We start from the raw sequence: 23,011 nt of genomic DNA on the forward strand, positions 1-23,011 counted from the left end.
GCCCGAACTCAAACCGAACCGAACGTAATTGCGAAAAGTTTTATGTAGCTTTGCTGCCCGAGCCCGATGATGAGGCCTCAGGCTGCCACTAGACCATCAACATGCACAGAGTCATCCTGAAGTTCCGTGCTCCACCTAGCTGGCGCAGCTCACGTTCCTTCCTTCGCTCCCAAAAGCCGTTCGTTCGTCATAATAACACTGACCTGCATAAGCGCCTGGCCTCATCTGACGCGCCCCAGCGTCCTCAGGAAAAGTCTTGGCTTTGGTATCCGGGGACTCTTCTAGCGCTCACTGGTGTAGGGTACTATGCATATGAGAATCACCAGCCTTCCCGACATGCTGTATTGGCGACTTTACGGTGCTCACGACTTGCGCGTAAGGTTTTGCCGCGACAAATTGATATTCAAAACACTCAGTAGTAATGCACAGGGGCTGCAATATCCGGAGCAATTGATTACAAGCTTACTCTTGCGCGCACCTTTACTTCTGAGGAAGAGAGGCTTGAAGCGGTCTCACAATGTCATGTTCGGAGCGCTACGAAGGTGCTGAATGCTCTGTTGGCTAATGGAGGTTTGTTCCAATACGCTGGTCGCGCAATGGACCTCGTAGCTGAAATGATAAATTTCAACCAGGCATCTACATCAAATTGGGACAACATATCGCGTCGCTGTACGTTCGGATTTATGTCGATATACCTTGCAGATTTTAATCACTTGAGAACAGAATTGTACTACCAAAAGAATGGACCAGTACCATGGCCCCGCTTCAAGATAGGTGCGACGCCACTCCATACGAGGGTATCGCAGCACTATTTTTGTCAGATATGGGACAAACTATAGGCGAGCTTTTCGACGATTTCGACCCGATTCCTATTGGTGTTGCAAGTTTGGCTCAGGTTCATGTGGGACATCACAAAGCATCGGGTAGAAAGGTTGCAGTGAAGGTGTGTGCCGACAAGTTGTGCTGGTTTGAGGCGCTTACCTTGGTTGAAGGTTCAACATCCTCATCTGGTTGAATTCTTCAACATTGACATCAATATGGTCCAGTCTACTTTGGGTATGAGTGTTCGTTCTTTAGGGCCCAACTTCACTTACAGTTTTCCATAGGCTGGATCAAATACTGGTTCCCGGAATTCGAATTTACCTGGTTAGGTGAGGAAATGGGGGAGAACCTCCCGAGAGAAATGGATTTTGTGCACGAAGCTCGCAATACAGCTCGTGTGGTCGCTGATTTTGAAAATATCAAGACGTCATTACACATACCCGAGGTCATATCTGCGAACAAACGAGTTCTCATCATGGAGTATATTCAGGGAGGCCGCGTAGATGACCTTGCATACCTTTCACAGCACAACATTGACAGGAATAAAGTCGCGCTGGAGCTTACGCGAATCTTCAATCGAATGGTGTTTATGAATGGGTGGTTCCATGCGGTGAGGTGTTTTACAAACAGTTGAGCCAGGTCTGACTCGGGTTTCCTACAGGATCCTCACCCTGGTAAATGGATTTCTTTCTATGTGTTTAGCTTGACTGACGTAGTGCAGGTAACTTGTTGATACGGCCTGCTTCTAAATCATCCAAGTCGCCCTATAACTTTGAGATCGCGCTTCTGGACCATGGATTGTACTTTGATCTTGAACGAGAACTTCGTGTCAACTACAGCAGGTTTTGGTTATCGCTCATTGCTCGCTCGTCGCCGACTGTCGACGCTGACCGTCGGAAGTATGCAGCATTGGTCGGGGACATCACGTCTGATTTGGTAAGGGTTTGATTTTTTTTGGTAGAGCAAAGCATGTCCTGATGTATTTATCAACAGTATCCTGTTTTCGAGGCAGCAATCACTGGCAAGCCCCTACGCTGATAGATGTCCCTCCATTGACTGTTTTCATTAGGCCGCCTGTCACCCGATGGTATAATTGAAGCAGATGACGGACCCAAGAGCGACACCCAGCGAGCCACAGGCATGCTCGACATGGCTTCTCAGATTGAGGAAATGGAACTAGCTCGCAATATTGTTGCCCCAGGGGACATATTGGTATCCGTACTCGATGTCCTGCGCAGATTGCCTAGGCGCGTGCTGATGGTCATGAAACTCAACGACCTGGCGAGGTAGGTTCTATCACATTCTCGAAAATTGCCACCAATCAACCACTTTCGTAGACACTTGGATCATTCACTGGCAACGACTCATTCAAGCGTTGGTATCATTTGTTTACTTCATGGTTATATCTTAACACAGACATAATAGGTCAGGATATTTCTCATCACGTCAAAGTACTGCATGAAGGCAGTATGGCAAGATGAGAAGAACCGCTTCCGCGAGGGTGGACTTGGGCTTGGATCCTTCTTGGGTAGCGCTTGGTGCGTTGAATCTTCTGCGTTGACCACACACTTGATTGCATCCACCTGCAGGGCATTCGCAACTGAGTATTCCAAAATCACATTCATTGAATTGATGATGGATTGGCAAGCTTCGCTGGTAAAGTCGAGCGCGTGGTTACGTGGGTTTTATTCAAGAGGACTAGCGGGAGCGCACGATGCGGCAGCTGGCCTTTACTAGTTAAATTTATGATACATATGCAATTAGAAGGTTGTTACTGTCGTGACAGATAGAGTTTTAGACGTAATGTTATTTCTTGATATCAAAGAAAGAGTCGATGGTGTTGATGCTCTTTTTCAGACAAGCCCACTGCAAGGTGTTACTTGGGACAGCTTAGAGATACAAACGGTGGACTAACCTGATCCGCATTCAAGCTAATGCCTTTCTTTCCTGGCTTTTCGTCCTCCTTGTCCTTACCATAAAATTCACGAATGTCAACAAGAATTTTGCCTGCTTTTTGTGAGCAACATCGTTGTATGTAGACGCAAACTATTGCAGTTCACCTTTGAACTCACGGACAGTTACGCGTTTCTTTTGACCCAGCTGAACATATCTGTCACCTTCAGAACTGGTAAAGATCTCCACATCATTGTCATGGGTCGACTTTTTCTTCGAGCCTGTTGGGGACTGACGACCAGTGGCGGAATCAGGGGTTCAAGTACAGCGGTTATAAAAAAGCGCGTACTTGGCTGTCTGAAGAACCAATTTTTGGCTTCTTGATAGTCAAAGGTTGAACAGTTGCCTTTGAAGCCTGCTTTGCCTTCGTTGAAATCATCGACGAGCATGATATCACAAACACGGTACTTGGCTTGCCTTAGTTTTGGTTTGTAGCTGGTCGTCTTCAGAGTGCTCATAGTCTTTGTCTTCGTCATCGCTTGAGCTCTTTCGCTTGGGCATGAACGTGTTAGAGGATGTTAAAGTGTTGGATATGTATTGGAAAATATTCGGCTTAACCGTTTTGCTAGAACGCGTCGTTGAACTTATTAACGAGGATGTGGCTGAAGACGCGTTCGTGGGAAACACCTTCCTGGTATATTGTTAGACATGTTACGTCGTCAACTCCCCTCCATTTAGTTTCCTATCATCTACAGTCGAGCCTTTTAATTCAGAACTGAAGCCTCAACTTCATCTTCCCGCATTCGCTGCGGATCAATGAAGATATCTCAGAAATCAAAGAGGGCGGTCTCCCCGGTCAGTAGTCTAGATCTTATTCTCACGCGAAACAATTGGTATCTGACTAGGGTCGTGGCGTTTTCAGCACCCTCAAGTAGCAGAGCTTGTCACAAAGCTCGTAAACACCCCAAACGATGATCTCGCAGACGTTTTGGCCGATATTGACACCTGGAAATGGCCGCGATCTGATCTCAACGCTTGGACTAAGGTCCTTGATAAGTTCGATGTCATCCTAGAGGAAGCCATCCGGGATTACGATGTGGACAAGTTGCAGATAAATGTGTTCACTCCAGCGATGAAGAAAACTATAAGCCATATTCTTAGGTTTGAGAGGCTTCTGTTGGAGAACTCCACCAATCGCAAAACCTTCAACTCCTATGATGTGCGTCCTTTTCATTCAATCGTCGACCTGTGTTTAATCATTGCTATCATGCACTCAATCTCAGAGGCTTAATTCTCTGCTGTTCACATCAGATCTTGACGTGCTTACGCTGGCACTAAGCCTTCTCCTTCGTCCCGCACAACAATACTCCGCTCAGCCCGCGGTATCGACAGCTCTTAGCATATCCACACCCCGTTTGCTCTCCCTCTCCAAGCGGTGGCCTCATATCCACGAACATGGAATAAGCTTGCTGGATCTTGTCAGTGCAAACGGTCTGTCGCAGGTTGATGTTCTGCCTGCCGAAGCTCGTGATGTAAGTTTCGTTTGTTACCGAACTGACCCGAAGGAGAAGGGACATGGGAAGGAAACCGATCACAGTGAAGCCATACCGTCCAGTCCTCGCAAACTCTCCGTTCCGCCCTCGACTTCACATTCATATGCGTCTACCATTCATATTGACGAAGAGACCCTGAAGAACAAGACAGTCATGGAGATCATGGCGGATGTATTGGAGACGCATCCGCTGAATAACGATGACAAGTTTGAACTCCTTTGTCGTGTTCGATCTGCCAAGGCACTTACCAGCGGCAACGAAATTATGAGAGAGGAGCTTGTCATCATACGACTGATTTGCATCGCCATCTATGGCCATACACACAACGAGACTCAAGCATCATCGACACTTTTCCTGTATGAGCCGGATCTCACTACCCACATCGCTGAACTACTCCAGTTGGATCGTGGGGTTTCGATACCTGTGCAGACAGCGGCTATCTCAGCACTGGACTCGATCGCTAGGTACCGAGGCAAGGTGACCGAGGTGTTGGGTGCCGTAAATGCTGCCGTCAACCATGGGATCATCATGACGCTTCTGCGAAAGACTATCTTGGAGGTTAGCAGTCCGGAGAGCAGAATCTCAGCTACCTTCGTCGAGTCTCTTCTTTCATTTGTGACCTACCTTGCGCAGCATGTCAACGGGGGAAATATGCTTGTTAGCGCAGGCTTGGTTCCCTTATTGGTTCAGATCATGGAGAATAAGTTGGCTCAGAGACTCCAGATGGTCTCGAAGGCTATGCAATTGGTGGATAACATCCTCTACGCTTTTTCAAATGCGTTCCAGGTATTTTCAAACTCCCGTGGGGTCGAAGTCTTGGTAGCCAGGATCCAGGTAAGCACAGGATGGATCGCCCTTCAGCCAATCATCTCACTTCTCAAAATCTGATCAGCACGAGGTCGACTTTGATATCACGATGTACGGCAACGAGCGCTCCAGGGACTTATTTGGTTCGTACGGTGAGTGACTTTGTGAGTTAGGATCAGAACAAAGTAAGATAATGGCCACAGGACAACTTCCGGTTCCAAGGGCCGCTGTCCTCAAACACACGTTGCGCTCCATACATCGCATGATGCAGTCAACCGGTACATCTGAAGGGCTGCGCGGCCTCATTGATTCCACTCTGCCACAATCAATCAAGAAGATCATGGAGTATCGTGGCTTGTTTGGTCCCAATCTTCTGCCTCTTGGTGAGCATTCTGTATGTTATGCAGGTTTGATTGATTAATCAATGCCGATGAAAGCCATGAACATAATGGCCACATTTATTCATAACGAGCCGACGTCGCTTGCGACGATTCAAGAAGCAGGCTTGCCTCAGGTGTTTTATAAGGTGATCGAAGCAGGTTTGGAACCTGTCATTGAAGTGAGTACTATCTTTCTACGATTTGCACTAACTCACACCTTCCTTCAGCTCATACAGGCTATTCCCAATGCAATCGGGGCGCTTTGCCTCAATCAAGTTGGTCAGGATCAGCTTGCAACTCGCCCAAGCGTCATACCTGGCATTATCTCGATCTTCACTTCTGAGAGCCATATCAAGGTCCTTCGTGAAAAGGAAAACGCCGTACTAATGGGCACCGCCATTGACGAGTTGATCCGCCACCATCCGACACTCAAAACTCCTATTTTTGATGCTGTCAAGTCTGCGTTGAGTAAAATCGAGGATCTTGGGAATACTTTCGTGATTCCTGAGGACAAGAAAGAGTGGTATGGTCTCATGCTTGCGTCGCAAACTACGGACAAGGACGACAAGGACGACAAAAGCGATATCATTCTGATGGATGTTGTGGAAAGTGACGTTCGTTCTGATGCTCAAGGGGACGCATCTGACGACGACTCGCTGAGGAGTCATGATAACAACATAGTTCTTTATGTAGATGTCTTGTGCCGAGTGAGTTGTGCATACTTCTTTCTCAAACTAGCATTCACGGTATTTTGTACTTGGCAGTTTCTTGAGGGTCTGTTTCAACATACGCAGCATTGCAGAGATTTCATCAAGAATGTCGAGGGTCTCGAGCGTATTGGCAGGCTCACTGCCTTGCCGTGCCTTCCATATGATTATGCGAATAGTGTTGCTTCAGACTCGCTAGTACAAGTTATTCGGACGATGGCGGACGTAGAACCCAATCAGGCACTTCGCCATCTTTCAAAACTTGTTGAGAATTCCCTTTCCGACTCTCGAAGTTTCTGGGCGACTCCTCAGTCCCACTCCAAGTTGGCGCCTTTCGTTGATCTTTCAGGTAATCTTTTACCCGCGATGTGATAGTGAGAGCTTGCTCAAACATGTCTTAAAGAGGAACAGGAAGGTGCAGCAAATCAACAGTTCCGGAGCCTGGTGGCCCTTCATATCCGCATCACTGTCTTGGCTGATGTTTTCTCTACTGCTGGCTATGCACACGGAAGGTCTGCAATCGGACTTCTTCAGATTCTCATGAGCGATCCGCCAAAAGTCGTCAAAGAGCTAGGTGCTCTCCACCGTGCATCAGTGTGGGAAAATATCGTGTTCAAAGCCGACATGGTGGCCAAGGGGATGGAAGTGGGTCCGAGCAGTCAGGGATCTCCCTTAGGGAGATCGCCTAGCCATGGTTCGATACCTCTCCCTGAGCCCAATATTGGCGTTATTGCCAACGGTGTTCAGCCTGGATTGGTGTTACCCGCACCGTCATCGTCGCCTACATCACCGCAGATGGACACACCGCGAGAGAAGAATGCCAAGGCTCTCAAGCACCTAACGCATGGTCTTCCAAGCGCTTTGGCTCCTTTTTTCCAAGGTTCGTTTTACGGTTCCACCTAACTCTCAAGGCAATGACTGGATGTATTCTTTCAGCTATCGTAAAGTTGTTCTATGCGAGGCGAAATCCCGATGCAACTCAGAAGAAACAGATTCTATCTGCCTCAGTAACTATTGCAGAGATCATGGTGGAGCATCTGAAGTACGAGGTCGAAGGTATTAATGTGCCCCAAAAAGTTGATTGCCTGCTCACTGTAACCTTCGTAGGCGATCGAGTCTGTTGCCTAGACTATCACAGTGTCATGTTGGGACTTGCGACGATCTTAGTTGTCGACGGTATGTACTCGTTGCTTCTCCTCTCGTACTCGAACTGATGCTCTACAGAGCGGACGATGAATCCCACTCTTCATACCGTGTTGCTCCTTGCTTTTCAGCGTGCAAAGGGCTTGGAAGCCATCTTCAGAATCTGCAGATACTTCACTGACTTGGTCGATGGCGTAACGGCAGTGAAACCTGAAGATCGAACAGAGACTATGCAGCAGGAACTTGCTCATGCGCAGGGAGGACTGAAGGTTGCATTAAATCTTTTGCACCCATTACTTTCTTCAAAGCCACTGATCGAGTCTGGCCAAACGTCACTAGTCACAACTCGGGAGAAGAAAGATACGGAATCCGGTTATTTTGAGCCTCACCATTTCCTTGTCGAACTTCGCCTCGAGAGCATACCCCTGCTGCGTAGTATCTGGGAGGCTTCTTGGCTTCGTTCATCCCCTTTGACATTGGTCAGGTCGGTCGTTCAGATCATGCTCGAGGTGACGGCAGGTGAGAATGAAGAGCTCAAGGGGGATGCTTCCCCAGAGGGTCTCAATAGCGGAACTGGCCCTCCTGTTGGTAACGGCTTTCATATTAGGGCCGCTGGGCCAGATGAAAATCGTATCCGTCAGCTCACTGATATGGGATTCCCTCGCTCTGCTGCCGAACGTGCTCTTGCCCGCACTCATAATAATGTCAATGCCGCGACCGAACTACTCCTGAGCCAGCCTTACCCATTTCCCCCTGACCCGCAGCCAAACGGATCTGCTGCGGAGCAAGATGAGACAGGTGATGCCCTTGCGGATAGAGGCGACGAGGATCCCTCTGATGAAGAGATGGATGTCGAGGACGCTGCGCCGCCGGCTCTTCCAGCTGAGTCTACCCCGCCTCCCCAATCGACTAGCGAAGAGCAAGGGAAGGGCCTGGAGGAATTACGGAAAGATCTCGACGAGGCAAGGGAGAATTTGAAGAAAGAGCTACCTCGAAAGGCCTTGCAACTGGTTGATGAACACCCTTCGTTGATTTTCGAGGTTCATCGGGCATTCACGCACCCAACTGATGAGCTCCAGGAGCAGTCGATTCGCACGTTGATTGACGACATACAATCATTCTCACCTGCAGCTTATGACGTTCATGAACAACCGCTGGCTGCTAGATGTCGGTTACTTGCGATAGTTCTCTCAGAATCCCCAACGCTCCCGCAAGCCCTTGGACAAAGCTTGATGGACACCCTTTTAGCTCTGCTTCTGTCAAATTCTGTCCGCGAAGCTTCATCTCATCCAAAGTGGTTGGCTTCTCACCTCCTTGTGACGGAAGCTGTGTTCACCATAGGCGAGCAGCCCTTTACTGCTGCTGTGCCGAAAGAGAATGAACCCGTGACCACTCCTAACATTTCTGCTGGCCCAGCATATGCTGATGCCCGACCCATTATATTCGATTTCTGCCTCCGGTTACTAGCTGATCCCGACCTCCCTAGGGATGAGCTATTGTCTACGCTGCGTCTCCTGGTCTTGCTCACAAGAGACCACGGTACAGCATCTGAACTCATCAAGCGCGATGGACTTCCGCATATTTTTTCACATCTCAAAGGATCTGCTGTTCCTGGTGGTCAATCTTATGCGGTGATCATACTTCGCCACATCGCTGAGGGGTTATCTGTGCTTCAACACATCATGAAGCAAGAAATCAAACGGCTATTCTCTCAGCCACGCACAAGGATAATTGACATCTCAGGATACATGCGCAATTGCAGTTCAATGGTTCTCAGAGATCCATCTGCATTTATCCAGGCAACTCAGGACCTTTGCCAGCTTCAGCAGCCTTTCTCCGCAGTCCATCATGTTACCCTCAAGCCTGGAACTCCGCAGCCGAGTACCAACATTGAAACCGCAGAGCGTAATGACATGCAGATCGACCAACAAGCGCCGCCGGATGTTCATGGGCCTGACACAGAGGCTTTGGAGACAATGGTACATTTCCTTATAAGCGAGTTGATGAAGAATGTGCGCTCTTCTTCTGATAATGATGTCACAACGAAGCGCGAAGATGCAACACAGAGCCCATCCGAGAGCGTTGATGCAAGCATGGATGATCTAAACGATCAAGACCGGCATTCGTACTGCTGCTTTATTATGCAATGCCTCACAGAATTGCTTTTTTCCTACGACGCCTGCAAACTCGCGTTCTTATCCTACTCTCCAAAAAAGAAAATGTCCACTCCTGCCAAGGATCCCACTACCAAACATCGCGCAGCTGTCCTCCAGTTCTTCCTTTCTGACCTCATAAGCTTCAAAACCATTGCTTCCCAGCCATATGCGAAAGCGAACCAAGCGTTCTCTCTTTGTACTTGTGCAATGTCCGTACTTGTGGCTCTCTGCGTCGACAGCTCTGCAGGGGTGGAATCCAAGGATGTTTCCGCGGACTTGATCTCAGTCCGCAAATTCACCCTAGAAGCCATTAGTCGCGCCATCAAGGAGTTCACATTACAGGACACTGTGGATGCGAGATACGGGCACCTTCTCGCTTTGGCGGATCTATGCAACCGACTTCTTACTGTACGCTTCAACAACGGCAGCCGCAAATCGCAGGACGAGAGTACAACGCACATTGCGAAGATCATGTTGGAAAAAAACTTTGTTTCAATCTTGACCAGCGCACTAGCTGAAGTTGACCTGAACTACCCGAATGTTCGTGGTCTTGTGGCATCGATTCTTAGACCAATGGAAAATCTGTGAGTGTAATCGTGCACGGTACGATCAGGCGCTTATCATTCAAATAAAGCACACGGATTGCCATCAAGATGAGTCGCGCAACTGAAAAGGCCAAAGACGGTGGCGATGGAAAGGTTTCCCACAGCGTAGTCTCCGAGGACGAGGATGAAGATGAGAACATTGATGTAGATGACGACGATCGAGAAGAGACTCCCGATCTGTATAGAACTTCTGCTCTAGGCATGTAAGTCGGAACCCTTATTCACCGCTCAGCCCCCGCTCACTTTGGTTATGCCGTCTATAGGTTCGGAGGCGTGAGTGAGTTCTAAGTCATTCTTAATATCCAATAACGGTGATTACAGGAGATGGAAGATATCAATTATGCACAAGAGGATGAAATGGCTGAAGGAGACGAGGACGAGGATGAAGACGTTGAAATGGAGTATGGCGACGAGACTGATAGTGCAGCGACGTCAGATTCTGAGGATGAATTGGAAGGTGGCGGGGATGATGACGACGAAGACAGCAACGGAGGTGAATGGCACGACGAAGACGAAGAGTACGAGGAAGATGACTTGGTCGAGAATGAGGACGGCGAGGATGACGATGAGCCTGCAGCTGGTGAAGAGGTTGATGAAGAAATCATGTGGCAGGTATGTCTACGACAGTTGAGACGTTTTCACTTCTCTTACGGATTTCATAGGATATCCGGGGAGGAGATGACGAAGATGATGAAGTTGCTGATGAAGAAGAGGAGGAAGAGGAGGAGGAAGAGGAAGAGGACGAACACGGAGGTAATTCATCTATACTTCTACAAAACCTCTTGCTGAGCATTGGTAGAACCAGTTGCTGTCATTCATGCAGATCAAGGAGAAGAACCTGATATATTATCAGACGATGAAGAGCAAGTCATGTTGTGTCGCTATGATGCTATTACTCACCCGTCGTTCAGTTTCCATGATGAAATGGGTGTCATTGATGTGCAAGGCATCATCCAAGACGGGGGATTCAGATTCACCGGTGCTGTTGACCTTGAGGGGGAAGAGCTTGATGACCGGGATCCCTTCATTCGCAGGCGCCGTAACAGTAAGTCAAGGAACTTTTTTTCATTCGCAAACTAAGTCGTGCTTAAAGCGGGCGAGGACGTTCAAGTATTCGGTCGTCCTCGACATGTATCAGCTGCGCTACCAGAAGCTACTGTCCACCCCCTTCTTTTGGACGCCTCTACAGGGACGAACCGTCCTGTTGGCTTAACTCGCGTGGCTCGCCGCTCCCACAGGGGCGCAGCTGGGGGCGTTCAACATGACCTCATACACTCCATCGAAGACATCATTGGGGGTGATGGAGGTCAGATCTTTCAAACCATCATAGACCGTCATGGTCCGGAAGCCATAAGAGTGGATGTCACTCCTGGTGCCATGGTGGATGGCCGAGGATTCCTTGGCCGAAGGGGCGCTACTCTATTCACCGGGGTCAGAGTCGACGGTGTGCGGGTGGATCGCGTGTCTCGACCAAGCGATTCCCGTGGCGATTCTCGCGCGTTTGATCCCCTGTTGACAATACAAAGGTGGACCGAAGAAGCCAAGACGTTGAATGGCAAGCACGTTTCCGAAAGAGCAAATAGGCTGGGCAGCCATGTCATCATAGCGTTACTCCCAGCCGCTATCGAGGCCTCACAACAGAGGGAACAGCAGAAGCGTCAAGCTCAGATCAAAGCAGAAGAAGCGGAAGCACGCCAATTGGAAGCTGATCGCACTGGGGTTGAAGAGGCTGCAACTTCTGGCATGGTAGCCTCTCATACAAGTCCGGAAACCATTGCGAATGCACAGCCCGAGCCTATCACATCTGATCCACCACCTCTGACCACCATTGCTTCGAACTCTGACGTAGAAATGGGTGATATAACCTCCCTTGCTCCGCATTCTGACGAGCATGTCGCAGCTCGAGCTCCAGAAGCCTCAGAAGAAGAAGAAATCTCCGCTGTAGGAGAAGTACCAGGGCCTTCTCAACCTGCTCCCTCTGAGCGTGTTATTGTGATGATCCATGGTAGCGAGGTGGATATCACTGACATGGGCATTGATCCGACTTTCCTTGAAGCCTTACCTGACGATATACGAGAAGAGGTCATCAACCAACATGTACGGGACCAACGCGCAGCAAGGGTCGAGCGCCCTGCCGACTCCCAGATCAGTCCAGAGTTTCTTGATGCCTTACCGCCGGAAATTAGAGCCGAACTCATCCAACAAGAAAGGATAGAGCAGTCCAGACATGCTCCAGTGCCTGCACCCACACAAGGCCCTCCAGGAGTTGCAGCGGATATTGATCCGGCAAGCTTTATTGCTAGTTTGGATCCACAGCTCCGACAAGTCGTTCTGATGGATTCTGATGATGGTTTGTTGCAAACTCTACCGTCTTACATGATTGCGGAGGCTGGTGTTTACCGCGATGAGGTAAATGGATCTCGAGGCGGTATCGCTGCTCGCGCTCTCAGAACTACTGCTACTGCTCAACGCCCTCTCCCACCTCGCAAAGTCCCCGCCCCGCGCGATGCTATTCAGCTTCTCGATAAGGCTGGGGTAGCGACGCTCGTTCGCCTACTCTTCTTCCCTCACGTTCTAAAGAAGAATCTGCTTTTCAAGATCTTGGTCAACATCTGCGAAAATAGCAAGACCCGTTCTGAACTATTCAATCTTCTTCTCAGTATTCTCCAAAGTGGCCCAGGGGACCTGGCTGCAGTGGACAAGAGCTTCGCGCAAATGACAACTCGTACTCCAAAATCTGCGGTGCTTCAAACACCTAAAGCCACTGCCAAGGTGAAAACAGCAGCGGACCTCAGCACACCAGTGGCGATTGGCGGCTTTCAGATCGAGACAGTCCCAGACCTCGTCGTGCAGCGTTGCCTAGAAGCCATGACCTATATCGTCAGTTCAAATGAACAGTCGTCGCTATTCTTCTTGACCGAACATGAACTCCCGGCCGGTTTGAGGAAGATGCCCTCTAGGAAAGGCAAAGGCAAGGAAAAACCAATGCCCCAGACGCATTTCCCAATTGTATTACTTCTTGGCCTTCTTGATCGACAATCACTCCTCAAAACACCCTCGACAATGGATTCCGTCGTGACGCTCTTATCGACGGTCACCAAACCTCTGACAAGTCTTAAATCGGATAAGAATGAGCAGTCAAATGACGTTGCGCCAGAGACTTCCACTTCTGTGGCACCTGCTGGTGCACCTGCAACGACTACCTCTGAGGATGCCGGGGCCCACGAATCAACTGGTCAGTTTTCAATTATGGGTCCACATCAAATCTGATGTCCATTGACAGCAGCGTCAGTTGAACCTCTTAAGCCTGATGTCCCAGTAGAAACTCAGACAGATGTGAAACCCTTACTTGCTGTTCCCCCACAAATCCCCCATTCGGTGTTGCGTTTGATCGTAAACATTCTTGCGGTCGGAGAATGCTCATCACGCACCTTCCAGCAGTCTCTTGCCTTGATACAAAATCTCTCACACATTCCTGACGCGCGCGATATAATCGCGCAGGAGCTTAAAACAAAGGCGCAGGACTGTGGACATACCATCCTTGCTGACCTGGGCGATCTCGTGAATGCCTTGACGAGCTCACGCGATGATGTCTTGGCATCCTCCGTCGCACCGAAATTCTCGTCGCCATCCTCAGATCAGACGAAGCTTCTACGGGTTCTCAAAACCATTGACTACATGTATACGCCCCGCGTGGTTGGTCCCGTGACAGACGAAACTCGGAAAAGTGAAGATGCTGAAAAGGTGCAGACTATCTACGAATCCTTCCATTTCGCACCTCTTTGGAGACGCTTAGGAGATTGTCTGTCTACGATTGAAGAGAAGCCAGAGCTGGAGCACATGGCAATTGTACTGCTCCCTCTGATCGAGGCACTGATGGTAGTCTGCAAATACGTAGGATCAAAGTCGGCCGGGGCTCGTGCCCTTCGAGCAGCAGCATCTCCTCGCTCTCCAACGACTTCTCGGGAGAGTATGGAGGACCTCTTCGTGTCCTTTACGGATGCGCACCGCAAGGTGCTGAATCTCATGGTCCGCAATAATCCGTCTTTGATGAGCGGCTCGTTCTCCTTGCTGGTACACAACCCCCGTGTCCTCGACTTTGACAACAAACGAAATTATTTCACTCAGCAACTTCACCGTCGCCCGCACCCCCGTGAACACCAGGGCACGCTCCAGTTAAACGTACGCCGAGCCAGAGTGTTCGAGGATAGTTTCCAGTACCTTCAGCGCAAGACGGGAGAACAGATCAAACATGGCAAACTTAGCGTACGCTTCTATGACGAGGAGGGCGTGGATGCTGGTGGCGTTACCCGAGAATGGTTTCAGATCCTGGCACGTCAGATGTTCGATCCTAATAACGCTCTCTTCCAACCTTGCGCGGCCGACCGTCTCACTTACCAGCCTAACAAGAACTCATGGGTCAATCCCGAGCATTTGTCTTTCTTCAAATTTGTAGGACGCATCATTGGAAAGGCGATCTATGATGGCCGTCTCCTAGACGCCTACTTTGCGAAAAGTATATACAGACAGCTCTTGGGGAAACCCGTGGACTACCGGGACGTCGAGTGGGTTGATCCTGCGTACTATAACTCGTTGTGCTGGATTTTGGATAATGATCCAACGCCCCTGGACTTGACATTCAGCGTGGAAGCGGATGAGGTCTGATAAATAAACTTCCTTGCATTCTATTCGTGGCTAATTTTCTCAACAGTTTGGTGTAAATCGTATCTTTGCTTTAAAGGAGGGCGGAGAGTCAATACCCGTAACGCAGGAGAACAAGCGAGAGTTTGTGCAGCTCTCTGCAAATTTCCGACTATATTCGTCAATCAGCAAGCAAATTGAGAATCTTGTAGCAGGCTTCCAGGAGATCATTCCAAATGAGCTTATCACAATCGTAAGTGCGTTTCATGACCAACTATGGCATGCATGCTCACGTATTCTATTAGTTCAATGAGCAAGAGCTTGAGCTACTCATCTCCGGCACTCCTGATATCGACGTGGACGAATGGCGCGCAGCTACTGAGTACAGTGGCTACACAAGCTCTGACCCCGTGATAGTTTGGTGGTGGAGAGCTCTGAAATCCTTTAATCGAGAGGAGCGAGCCAAGGTCCTCAGTTTCGCTACTGGTACTTCACGGGTACCGCTTGGTGGATTCGTGGATCTGCAAGGTGTTCAGGGCGTTCAGAGATTCTCCATTCATCGCGCATATGGAGACCCAGATCGATTGCCACAGGCCCACACTTGTAAGGCCCCCGTATGCGATTATATTTCATTTTCTGACTTTGTTCTTTCAGGCTTCAATCAGATTGACTTGCCGCAATATTCTTCGTACGAGATGTTGCGACAACAATTACTACTCGCCATTAACGAGGGCGGGGAAGGATTCGGATTTGCATGATGCAGAGTATCTCAATGGAGAATAGACTATTTGATATTGATCACCGACATGTACTAGAAACACGCATTGTATATATAAGCAATTGCATATTCCTCAGCACTTTTGTTCTTGTGCCCATTAATACTACCAAAGGTTTGCTTCTGTCCTATCATCGACCCGGATCGTTAGTGGACCTGGAGCTAGCGCTCACCCTGCGGGACAGAAAAGCCAACATCGATGCAGATCTGAGGGGCTATATCATCATGCTGGTGAATAATCGAACACGCTGAACTGGTCGCCTACCAGTGGCAAGCAAGGCTACTGGCCGACCAGGGTTCAGACAGTGTAGGAGGCAGAACTACTTGGAGTTAGTTGTAACTTGTAAGCGGCAGAACTGAAAACTCTAGACTATTAAACAAGGTTATGACTCGGACATTCCTAGTAATAATGATAACATCAATGTTACCTCGTCCTATCCATTATCTTGTAATTAGCCTCCACCTCCACCTCATCTTGAATAGCCTGTGGTATATTCCTTGTTCGACACCTCGTCAAAACCAAAAGCATTTCCCTCGAGCACGCGAACTTCATCAATGCTTTGAACTTCTTCGGTCCTCTTCAACTCTTCGAGAACTGCAAATTCAACAGCAACATCATCAGGCGAGATACTCTCTGGACCAGTAAGAAGGTCATTTGCATCATGAGGCTCGGTCAAGAGAGAGGAGATGCTTCAAGGTCTTGTGCGATCTCGGCGGTGATAGTATTTGTTGGCAACCTCTTCACGAGTGTGCATCATGTATGGCGCGTAGCCTCCGGTTTTTATGGTGCGCTGTGTCAATTAAGAGAATACACCATTGCATGGATTGTGTTGTGCCGAGATCAGTGAGAGAATATGCCAGAGGCAAAGAACTGCAATGCTACGTGCGTGGGTGTGACGCGAGGGGGGCTTCGTTCAGCAACATCTTACTTTAGAAAGAATTCAACCAGATCATCTCTAGGCGAATCTCGGAGTTCTGTCAGGGAGCACACAGTTTTGCCAGACCTAGGTCTAGACCTCCGGCAACCTTGCCAGACCACGTGAAAGGACAACCGGTTATTGTGAGTTGACAATGCCTTGAACTTAAGTGTTTCTGTCCAATCGTCATCACAACATGCGAGCGTATGTGGTGAACAAGTGGGTCCACCCGTCTGAACTCAAGCTTGTCGACAATGTGCCAGAGCCGAAAGCCGCAGGCGACGAGATAATTGTGGATGTATATTCGTCAGGGCTGAATTTCTTCGATGTGAGATGCATCGTTTCCACAGCATCTCCAGTTGTTCTCTGACGCAGTTTCTTATACGTTAATAGATATTGCAATCTCAAGGAAAATACCAAGTCAAACCTCCATTTCCTTTCACTCTCGGTGCGGAGTTCGCAGGCAAAGTTGCCGAAGACTCTCCGATTCCAAAGGGTTGTCCGTACAAGCCTGGCGACAGAGTTTTTGGTCAAGCACAAGGATGTTTCGCAGATAAAGTCGCTGTCAGATGGCAGGCTGCGAACAGGCTTCCGGATAACATGACTTACGATCAGGGTGCAGGTGTGTTGAGCCCAGAACTATGGTCACTCGCCCGAATTTCCACATGTGCTAGGACTATTCATTACATGGCCGACTAGCTACGAGGCTCTGGTTGGTCGTGCAGAGCTCAAGCCAGGTGAATCCAGTCATCAAGCATGTCTCGTTCGTGTGTTAACAATCCATTCCAGGCGAATCTATCCTCGTCCATGCGGCTGCCGGCGGTGTTGGCATTGTTGCTGTTCAATTGGCCAAAGGTTTGTCCTCTTCTGAAATGGATTTCCGTCCTTGAACTTACTGTATACATCAGCACTAGGTGCTACAGTCATTGCTGCAGCTGGATCACAGTCTAAACTTGATATTTGTAAGACGTACGGGGGAGCCGATTATACGATAAACTACACAGAGAAGGACTGGCAGAAAGAAGTATTGCGAATCACCAATGGTAAAGGCGTAGATGTAGTCTATGATCCAGTTGGGCGAATTGCTGGTGAGTGCTATTATCGCGGGTGGGATCTGGAGCTACAACTCTCATTTCCGCCAGAATCACTAAAATGCATCGCATTCAAAGGGAGAGCCCTCGTAGTCGGCTTCGCTGCGGGCCAGATAGAGAAGGTATGCACTGTCTGCTTTGCATTCATTACTGCTTATCGAACACGTTGCAGCTTCCACTAAACATGGTACTACTAAAGAATATTAGTGTCATGGGCATCTTCTGGGGCTTGTATACCTGTAGGTCTTATATTGCCTCAAGGTTAGACAGAGCCTGATATCTGTACAGCCAAGGAGCCATCTCGCATTCCCATAGTATGGGAGGAACTGCTAGGGTGAGCAACATATGCGTTGGCCGAGGTCGCTCGCCTGCTAATAATATCGACTTGAGGTTATTCGCTTCTGGTCGCATTAAACCTATAATATATGAGAAGGTCTTCTCCCTGGACGAGGTCACAGTAGGGTTGGATGCACTAGAGAGACGACAAACGTGGGGCAAGGTGATTGTGCGCGTCAAGGACGAGGGGCAGAGGATCGTAGCGAAGCTTTAAGCCTTTAAGCATCTGCTAGTAGTAGTAGTAATCTGCTTATCATTGGTTGTTGGGTGCACGGGGTCCTCTTTACACCGAGCATTGGGTTTTACTCAGATGCCGCTTACCTCCAAACCACGACTGTAATACTTGATTGAAGTCCTTCCATTCTACAACTAGTCATGCAGACATATGAGGACAACGAGCCTATTGTTCGAATACGCGATTACAAGCCAGACCGAGTGGATTTTGTACTTGAGAATGTCGACCTCGGGTACGCGTAGCAGCTGCATGCGATGAACCTTGCTGAAACAAACACGCAGATTCGCAAATTCTTTTCGACGTGTAGTACAGGCAGACATACCAACCATCGGTCGGTGTCCTTAAAACATGTGATACCGTGCATCTTGACTAATTTCCCCTAGCGGTCGACATGGTTGAGGTAGAAGCAAATACAACAGTGCTACCCGATGAATTCATAGCACATCGCATTGGAATGGTCCCGTTGGTGAGCGCAAACTGCGATGAAGGCATAAGATACACTCGAGTACGTTGCGCGCTTTCACACATATAGTCTACCTCACGATGCTCGTACAGGACTGCCTGTGTTTGTCTGGTTGTCAGTATTGCTCAATAGAGCTAAGACTGGACGTCTCGTGTAATGATAATCGCACAATGGACGTCACGAGCAATCATCTTGAGGTCATACCGCCCACCTATACTGATGGAGAAACTCCTGGCGACGAGCTCACGAAAAGGGGAGAGGATTTCGGGCAACCAGTGGGGAAAAGTATGACCTACCTCTCTCGATGGATCCATGTACTTACTTTTGCGGCTATTCAGATAAGGCTGACGTACCACCAGTCCTCATTTGCAAGATACGGAAGGGTCAAGAGCTCAAGTTACGATGCGTCGCCAAAAAGGTGAGCGGCCACCTTTATGTAGTTCTCGTGATCTCACAGTTTCAACAGGGTATAGCAAAGGAGCACGCAAAGTGGTCACCATGCTCAGCAGTCGCGTTTGAATACGATCCCTACAATAAATTGCGGCACACGACATATTGGCATGAAACAGATCCACGGACGGAGTGGCCCGTCGGTGAAAACGCGAAGGAAGAAGAGACTCCAAGAGACGACGAAGTTTTCGACTTCAATGCGAAGCCAAGAAAATTTTATTTCGATGTTGAGACGGACGGGAGTCTTGGGCCTCAGGAAGTGATCATGAAGGTGCGGGCCCCATTATATGTCTTTCAGTACGATCAACAAACTCACTTGCCTTTACTCTTCCCCCGCTCCTATGGTATAGGGTCTTGCGGAGTTACAGACAAAACTTGCAAATCTAATACTTGGTTTGAAGGAAGGAGTGGACCTGCCGACTGGCGGGGATGGAGCGGAGGCTGGGGTGAATGGTCATGTCTCTGCTGGTGATTGGGCGCACCAACCAGGTGGTGGCGGTTGGGGTCAGAATGCCGCTTCTGGTGCTGGATATGCAAGTCCCGCTGGTGGTGGCGGCTGGAGCACTAGTGGCGGTAGCGGTGGGTGGGGCACTACTAGCCCAGCACCAAATACTGGGGGAAATACGGGTGCATGGGCAACAAGTCCTGCGCAAAATGCGGGAGGAGCTCCCAATACTACTTGGGGGACGAGTCCAGCTCAAGCATGGGGAGCTTCAAGTCCGAATGCAGCATCTGGGAGCGGTTGGGGGACGTCTACTCAACAGGGTTGGGGTAGCCCTACTCAACAAGCCAGTGGTTGGAACCTATGATGAGTGTTTACTTTACATATAGTTTTCAATGGCACGCATTTGATTTGGACGGCCATATTTGCGTGAGGGTGATTTGAACTACTCCATGGTAGGTGTGTCTTGACGTTTGCTCTCATTTGCCGATTATCAGTACCAGACGAGGCCCTGCTGATCTGTTAGCAAAAGATGTCTCGACTTGCATGGGTCTAGTGTAAAGTACTGCATGATTTATTTTCCAACTCGTTGATATATCGCGAGGGAGTCCCGGGAAGACTCGGAGTAGTGGGCGGGGAAATGACAGGTCTTCCTGTCTAGAGCTAGAACTAGACTATTTCAATAGAGCGAGTAATCGTTATTGTCAAGCAAACTTGGAAGTGTTTTCGAAAGACCTGTGCGCGCAGTCGACTGCTGTCGAGACCCGATTGAGAAGGAATCACGGAGAGATAAGAATTCCGGACAAACCTTAATACACAGCCACTTGAACTTACCAGCAGATCGTTCCGAGTTCCGAGTTCCTCGATAGGGGGGATTAGTACGTAGGCCCGGGTGAAATAGGGGGAACTCATCCAGCGCTAGAATACTCACCGGGCGTTGGTCAGAGCTACCTTTGTACTGCACGTTTAATCAATACGACATTCATGAGATGGAAGTTGCCGGAAACCTTGCAATTGTCATTTACATAATTTATCATTCTGATTATCCATTTAATCTATTAATCTATTAGGCATGTACACCTGCACCCAAACCTGTTCTAGTACCACCTTATACCAACACTTGGTGTAGTCTTGGACCACTCTCCATTCGCATCCCCTAACCCTTAGGCGACCCTTTTCCTGATTTTTTCAATACAGTATATTATATGCAGTGATTCATGAATATATATAATATAATCATATTAGAAATGACTGTGGAGGTTCTCACTATGTAATGGGTCATCTACTCGCACGAACCCGAGTCACATCTCGGTGTTACTGAAACAGTTTTATCAAAGTACCTCATGGTGTGCGAGCCTTGTGGTTGGATCTTACGACAAAACTCTGTCCCTCTGTCCGCCCAACCATACACTCAGGCTACCCTTATGAGTACTGATGCGTCTGGTTGGCCCTAAAGAGGGTTAGTTGCAGCGCCGCATAGACCATTACATAGGCTCAGTAATAGTAGTCCTAGTAAACGTACGAGCGATAGGGGTAGTGACAACTCCCTGACGAGAGGCTCAAAATCGCCCCCGCTCTACTAGCCTCCCTCTGGCCCACCAATATCCTAAGGAGGGGTTCAGACTCGATGGCGCTCTGCTGGCAGCTTCTGATATTATGTGCTTCGCTTCACTGTCAGTTCGTTTAAGATGTTTCAACGGGACCGAACGTCCGCTTGCTGGCGGGATTAGTACGAACAGTAGGATGATGAAACACTACGATATATATACAGGATGAACCACGCAGTACTCGGTGAGATATGTCCTACGTTAATGATGAGCGAGCGCGATGCATTCTTCTTTTACGTACAATAGAGTCGGCGAGAACGAGAACTTGCCGCCCAGATGCCAGTGTCCATGTGCTGCTGGTTTCTTCCATGCGGCCAGGTTCACTTTTGCTACTACACGGCCGCGGCCCCTTTAACCCAGCGTGTTAGCGATTATCGATTAATCTCAAGAACTCTGCCGTTTCTGTTCTAGTGCCCGTTCCTCTATATCTAGAAATATTCAGTGAGAAGCTGAATCGATTTCGAAGACTCCTTGAGAACGGTCATCTTTTCCCGTTCACCCAAGTTCTAGCTACTAGCTATGAGCTCAGACTAAACTTCTAGCTGGGACTTGAGGAGGTAAGTGGAGCCGATGGGGTTGCAGCGATGACACTAAAGATATCGATTACTAGCAGCTGTCATTTTACTGACGGTGAGGTGTCGATAGAGATAACGGTGAATACGCCGCTCTAATCGTGCCTCCCATATAGGATTAGTTCGACTAGTCAAAGATAACGTTCTCATGCACCTGTGTGTCCACTTGAGGTCCTACTTCGAAAGTGATGTTGGTATGAATTCTGTTTGAAATTGGTTGAAAATGGCTATATGTGAGTACAGCCATGAGGAAAGTAGCCACTTGTCGGAAGTGATGACAGTTTGTTTTGTCACTATCGTACCCCTGCCACGGCAGATATTAGCACGGTCACTAAATCAAGGGGGTGCATGAATCAGACATCTGCAGCCTGTCGCACTGGAACATAAAGTACTTGTGAGCGGCAGAAAATTTACAAGAGAGAGCTATACCGATCGAAACAGTGACTCTCGCTCATCTTCACCACTACCTGCAGCGCAGGGCAGAATTCTGGGACATATTTCAGATGTGTGAGATTCCCAGACTGAATGGACAAAACGTTATCAGAGTATCGGGTCGCAGAACTCTATTACCCCTGATGCCCAGCAATTACAAGTCCGCATTACACAAAAAGACGTAGATAACAAGTTTTTTAAAATGTATACCAAGATTTCTTCAGACGGGTAGCATCGACAGCGCATCACTGGACTACAGTATCCTGAGCTGGAAAGCAAGGTAAGCACTCGACAATAAGGACATGTTAGTACATGCCTGTGAAGCTCCAGTGTGCCGACGAACATCGCCGAGTCACAATAAGTATGCATGGATATCAGTTGGCGAGTAATGTTTGCCGTTTGAACCCGTGATAACGCACTTTCAAGGATGTATTATCGCGTGCATGACTCCGAACAACAGGGCAGTGGCACATAGGATTGTTGTAATTGATATTCTGCAGGACCTGAAAGGTAACAGTGAATGCCAGCTTTCCAGAACATGCGAAACGCAGATAGTTACCTACAAAATAGTTACTAGCAGCATCGAGGAGTGGATACGGGTGAAATTTTTTAGTCTTGGGGGGAGGAGGCTATGAGCACACGGTCGGACTGCCGAGCCACCGAGCCGCCAAGTTTCAAGTTCCATCAGGACCTGGTAAGTTTTAGTTGTTTTCGGGAATGCCACAGGTGACGGTGTTTGATTAAAATAGCGATTGATACGGAGGTAGTCCATATCTGACATTGGATGCCAAGCTGATACTGTGTGATAAGGTCTATTCCGAATTTAGCCAACGGGGATTCAGCAATACTTGGTCTATTGAAATATCAAGTTAATAGTACTGAGTTGAGGTACTCAGGAGGCCGCATTTCGGTCCGGCGGAAAAACAGAGCCTCCTTCTTGCCACTGCTTGGAGTACTTGTGCGTGTGAGGCGTGCACAATTCGT

At 48.7% G+C, this 23,011-nt stretch overlaps 5 protein-coding genes across 5 annotated transcripts; 4 read left to right on the plus strand and 1 right to left on the minus strand.

The window, feature by feature from the left end:
- The first annotated feature begins 9 nt into the window (after positions 1-9).
- Positions 10-2,780, plus strand: F5147DRAFT_119392 (ABC1 family-domain-containing protein). The gene is made up of 14 exons (XM_041428116.1): positions 10-375; positions 430-570; positions 633-669; positions 724-943; positions 993-1,056; positions 1,107-1,429; positions 1,484-1,496; positions 1,544-1,758; positions 1,816-1,843; positions 1,892-2,108; positions 2,160-2,196; positions 2,248-2,360; positions 2,412-2,652; positions 2,754-2,780. Exons 1-13 carry the CDS (start codon positions 102-104, stop codon positions 2,557-2,559), a joined length of 1,830 nt encoding a protein of 609 aa, XP_041299472.1. The 5' UTR covers positions 10-101; the 3' UTR covers positions 2,560-2,652; positions 2,754-2,780.
- On the minus strand, positions 2,176-3,359 carry F5147DRAFT_665030 (transcriptional Coactivator p15-domain-containing protein). The gene is made up of 5 exons (XM_041435062.1): positions 3,193-3,359; positions 3,065-3,130; positions 2,883-3,006; positions 2,738-2,829; positions 2,176-2,688 (listed from the first exon to the last, which is right to left on the minus strand). The coding sequence occupies exons 1-5, from the start codon at positions 3,274-3,276 to the stop codon at positions 2,629-2,631; spliced, it is 426 nt and encodes a 141-aa protein (XP_041299473.1). The 5' UTR covers positions 3,277-3,359; the 3' UTR covers positions 2,176-2,628.
- Positions 3,360-3,464: 105 nt separating this feature from the next.
- F5147DRAFT_119474 (uncharacterized protein) lies at positions 3,465-15,581 on the plus strand. The gene is made up of 22 exons (XM_041428117.1): positions 3,465-3,570; positions 3,638-3,934; positions 3,999-5,102; positions 5,161-5,227; positions 5,279-5,458; positions 5,513-5,634; positions 5,683-6,162; positions 6,220-6,511; positions 6,566-7,042; positions 7,099-7,218; positions 7,270-7,338; positions 7,387-10,045; positions 10,096-10,269; positions 10,330-10,339; positions 10,388-10,678; positions 10,729-10,819; positions 10,866-10,929; positions 10,978-11,111; positions 11,160-13,301; positions 13,353-14,725; positions 14,778-14,960; positions 15,013-15,581. Exons 1-22 carry the CDS (start codon positions 3,532-3,534, stop codon positions 15,463-15,465), a joined length of 10,821 nt encoding a protein of 3,606 aa, XP_041299474.1. The 5' UTR covers positions 3,465-3,531; the 3' UTR covers positions 15,466-15,581.
- An 867-nt stretch (positions 15,582-16,448) lies between these two features.
- F5147DRAFT_119536 (uncharacterized protein) lies at positions 16,449-18,222 on the plus strand. The gene is made up of 9 exons (XM_041428119.1): positions 16,449-16,727; positions 16,793-17,021; positions 17,074-17,136; positions 17,189-17,254; positions 17,308-17,487; positions 17,542-17,612; positions 17,663-17,729; positions 17,779-17,824; positions 17,881-18,222. The coding sequence occupies exons 1-9, from the start codon at positions 16,596-16,598 to the stop codon at positions 18,038-18,040; spliced, it is 1,014 nt and encodes a 337-aa protein (XP_041299475.1). The 5' UTR covers positions 16,449-16,595; the 3' UTR covers positions 18,041-18,222.
- On the plus strand, positions 18,016-19,840 carry F5147DRAFT_119505 (DNA-directed RNA polymerase II, subunit 3). The gene is made up of 7 exons (XM_041428118.1): positions 18,016-18,293; positions 18,343-18,392; positions 18,445-18,566; positions 18,617-18,809; positions 18,863-18,942; positions 18,991-19,245; positions 19,325-19,840. The coding sequence occupies exons 1-7, from the start codon at positions 18,202-18,204 to the stop codon at positions 19,781-19,783; spliced, it is 1,251 nt and encodes a 416-aa protein (XP_041299476.1). The 5' UTR covers positions 18,016-18,201; the 3' UTR covers positions 19,784-19,840.
- The last annotated feature ends 3,171 nt before the right edge of the window (positions 19,841-23,011 follow it).

Source organism: Suillus discolor (assembly GCF_016758755.1).
Source record: "Suillus discolor strain FC423 chromosome Unknown F5147scaffold_2, whole genome shotgun sequence".
NCBI classification, from domain to species: Eukaryota; Fungi; Basidiomycota; class Agaricomycetes; order Boletales; family Suillaceae; genus Suillus; species Suillus discolor.

Coding starts and splice junctions, on each gene's coding strand:
- F5147DRAFT_119505 (XM_041428118.1), top strand. CDS start 18,202: ATGCAGACATATGAGGACAACGAGCCTATTGTTCGAATACGCGATTAC. Junction 18,393..18,444: donor GGCAGACATACCAACCATCG/GTCGGTGTCCTT, acceptor AATTTCCCCTAG/CGGTCGACATGGTTGAGGTA. Junction 18,943..18,990: donor TACGATGCGTCGCCAAAAAG/GTGAGCGGCCAC, acceptor CAGTTTCAACAG/GGTATAGCAAAGGAGCACGC.
- F5147DRAFT_119392 (XM_041428116.1), top strand. CDS start 102: ATGCACAGAGTCATCCTGAAGTTCCGTGCTCCACCTAGCTGGCGCAGC. Junction 376..429: donor ACGGTGCTCACGACTTGCGC/GTAAGGTTTTGC, acceptor AGTAATGCACAG/GGGCTGCAATATCCGGAGCA. Junction 2,361..2,411: donor TCCTTCTTGGGTAGCGCTTG/GTGCGTTGAATC, acceptor ATCCACCTGCAG/GGCATTCGCAACTGAGTATT.
- F5147DRAFT_119536 (XM_041428119.1), top strand. CDS start 16,596: ATGCGAGCGTATGTGGTGAACAAGTGGGTCCACCCGTCTGAACTCAAG. Junction 17,255..17,307: donor TGCTGTTCAATTGGCCAAAG/GTTTGTCCTCTT, acceptor TGTATACATCAG/CACTAGGTGCTACAGTCATT. Junction 17,730..17,778: donor CTTCTGGGGCTTGTATACCT/GTAGGTCTTATA, acceptor ATATCTGTACAG/CCAAGGAGCCATCTCGCATT.
- F5147DRAFT_119474 (XM_041428117.1), top strand. CDS start 3,532: ATGAAGATATCTCAGAAATCAAAGAGGGCGGTCTCCCCG. Junction 5,103..5,160: donor TCTTGGTAGCCAGGATCCAG/GTAAGCACAGGA, acceptor AAATCTGATCAG/CACGAGGTCGACTTTGATAT. Junction 10,930..10,977: donor ATATTATCAGACGATGAAGA/GCAAGTCATGTT, acceptor CCCGTCGTTCAG/TTTCCATGATGAAATGGGTG.
- F5147DRAFT_665030 (XM_041435062.1), bottom strand. CDS start 3,276: ATGCCCAAGCGAAAGAGCTCAAGCGATGACGAAGACAAAGACTATGAG. Junction 2,830..2,882: donor AACTGTCCGTGAGTTCAAAG/GTGAACTGCAAT, acceptor CACAAAAAGCAG/GCAAAATTCTTGTTGACATT. Junction 2,689..2,737: donor TTAGCTTGAATGCGGATCAG/GTTAGTCCACCG, acceptor AACACCTTGCAG/TGGGCTTGTCTGAAAAAGAG.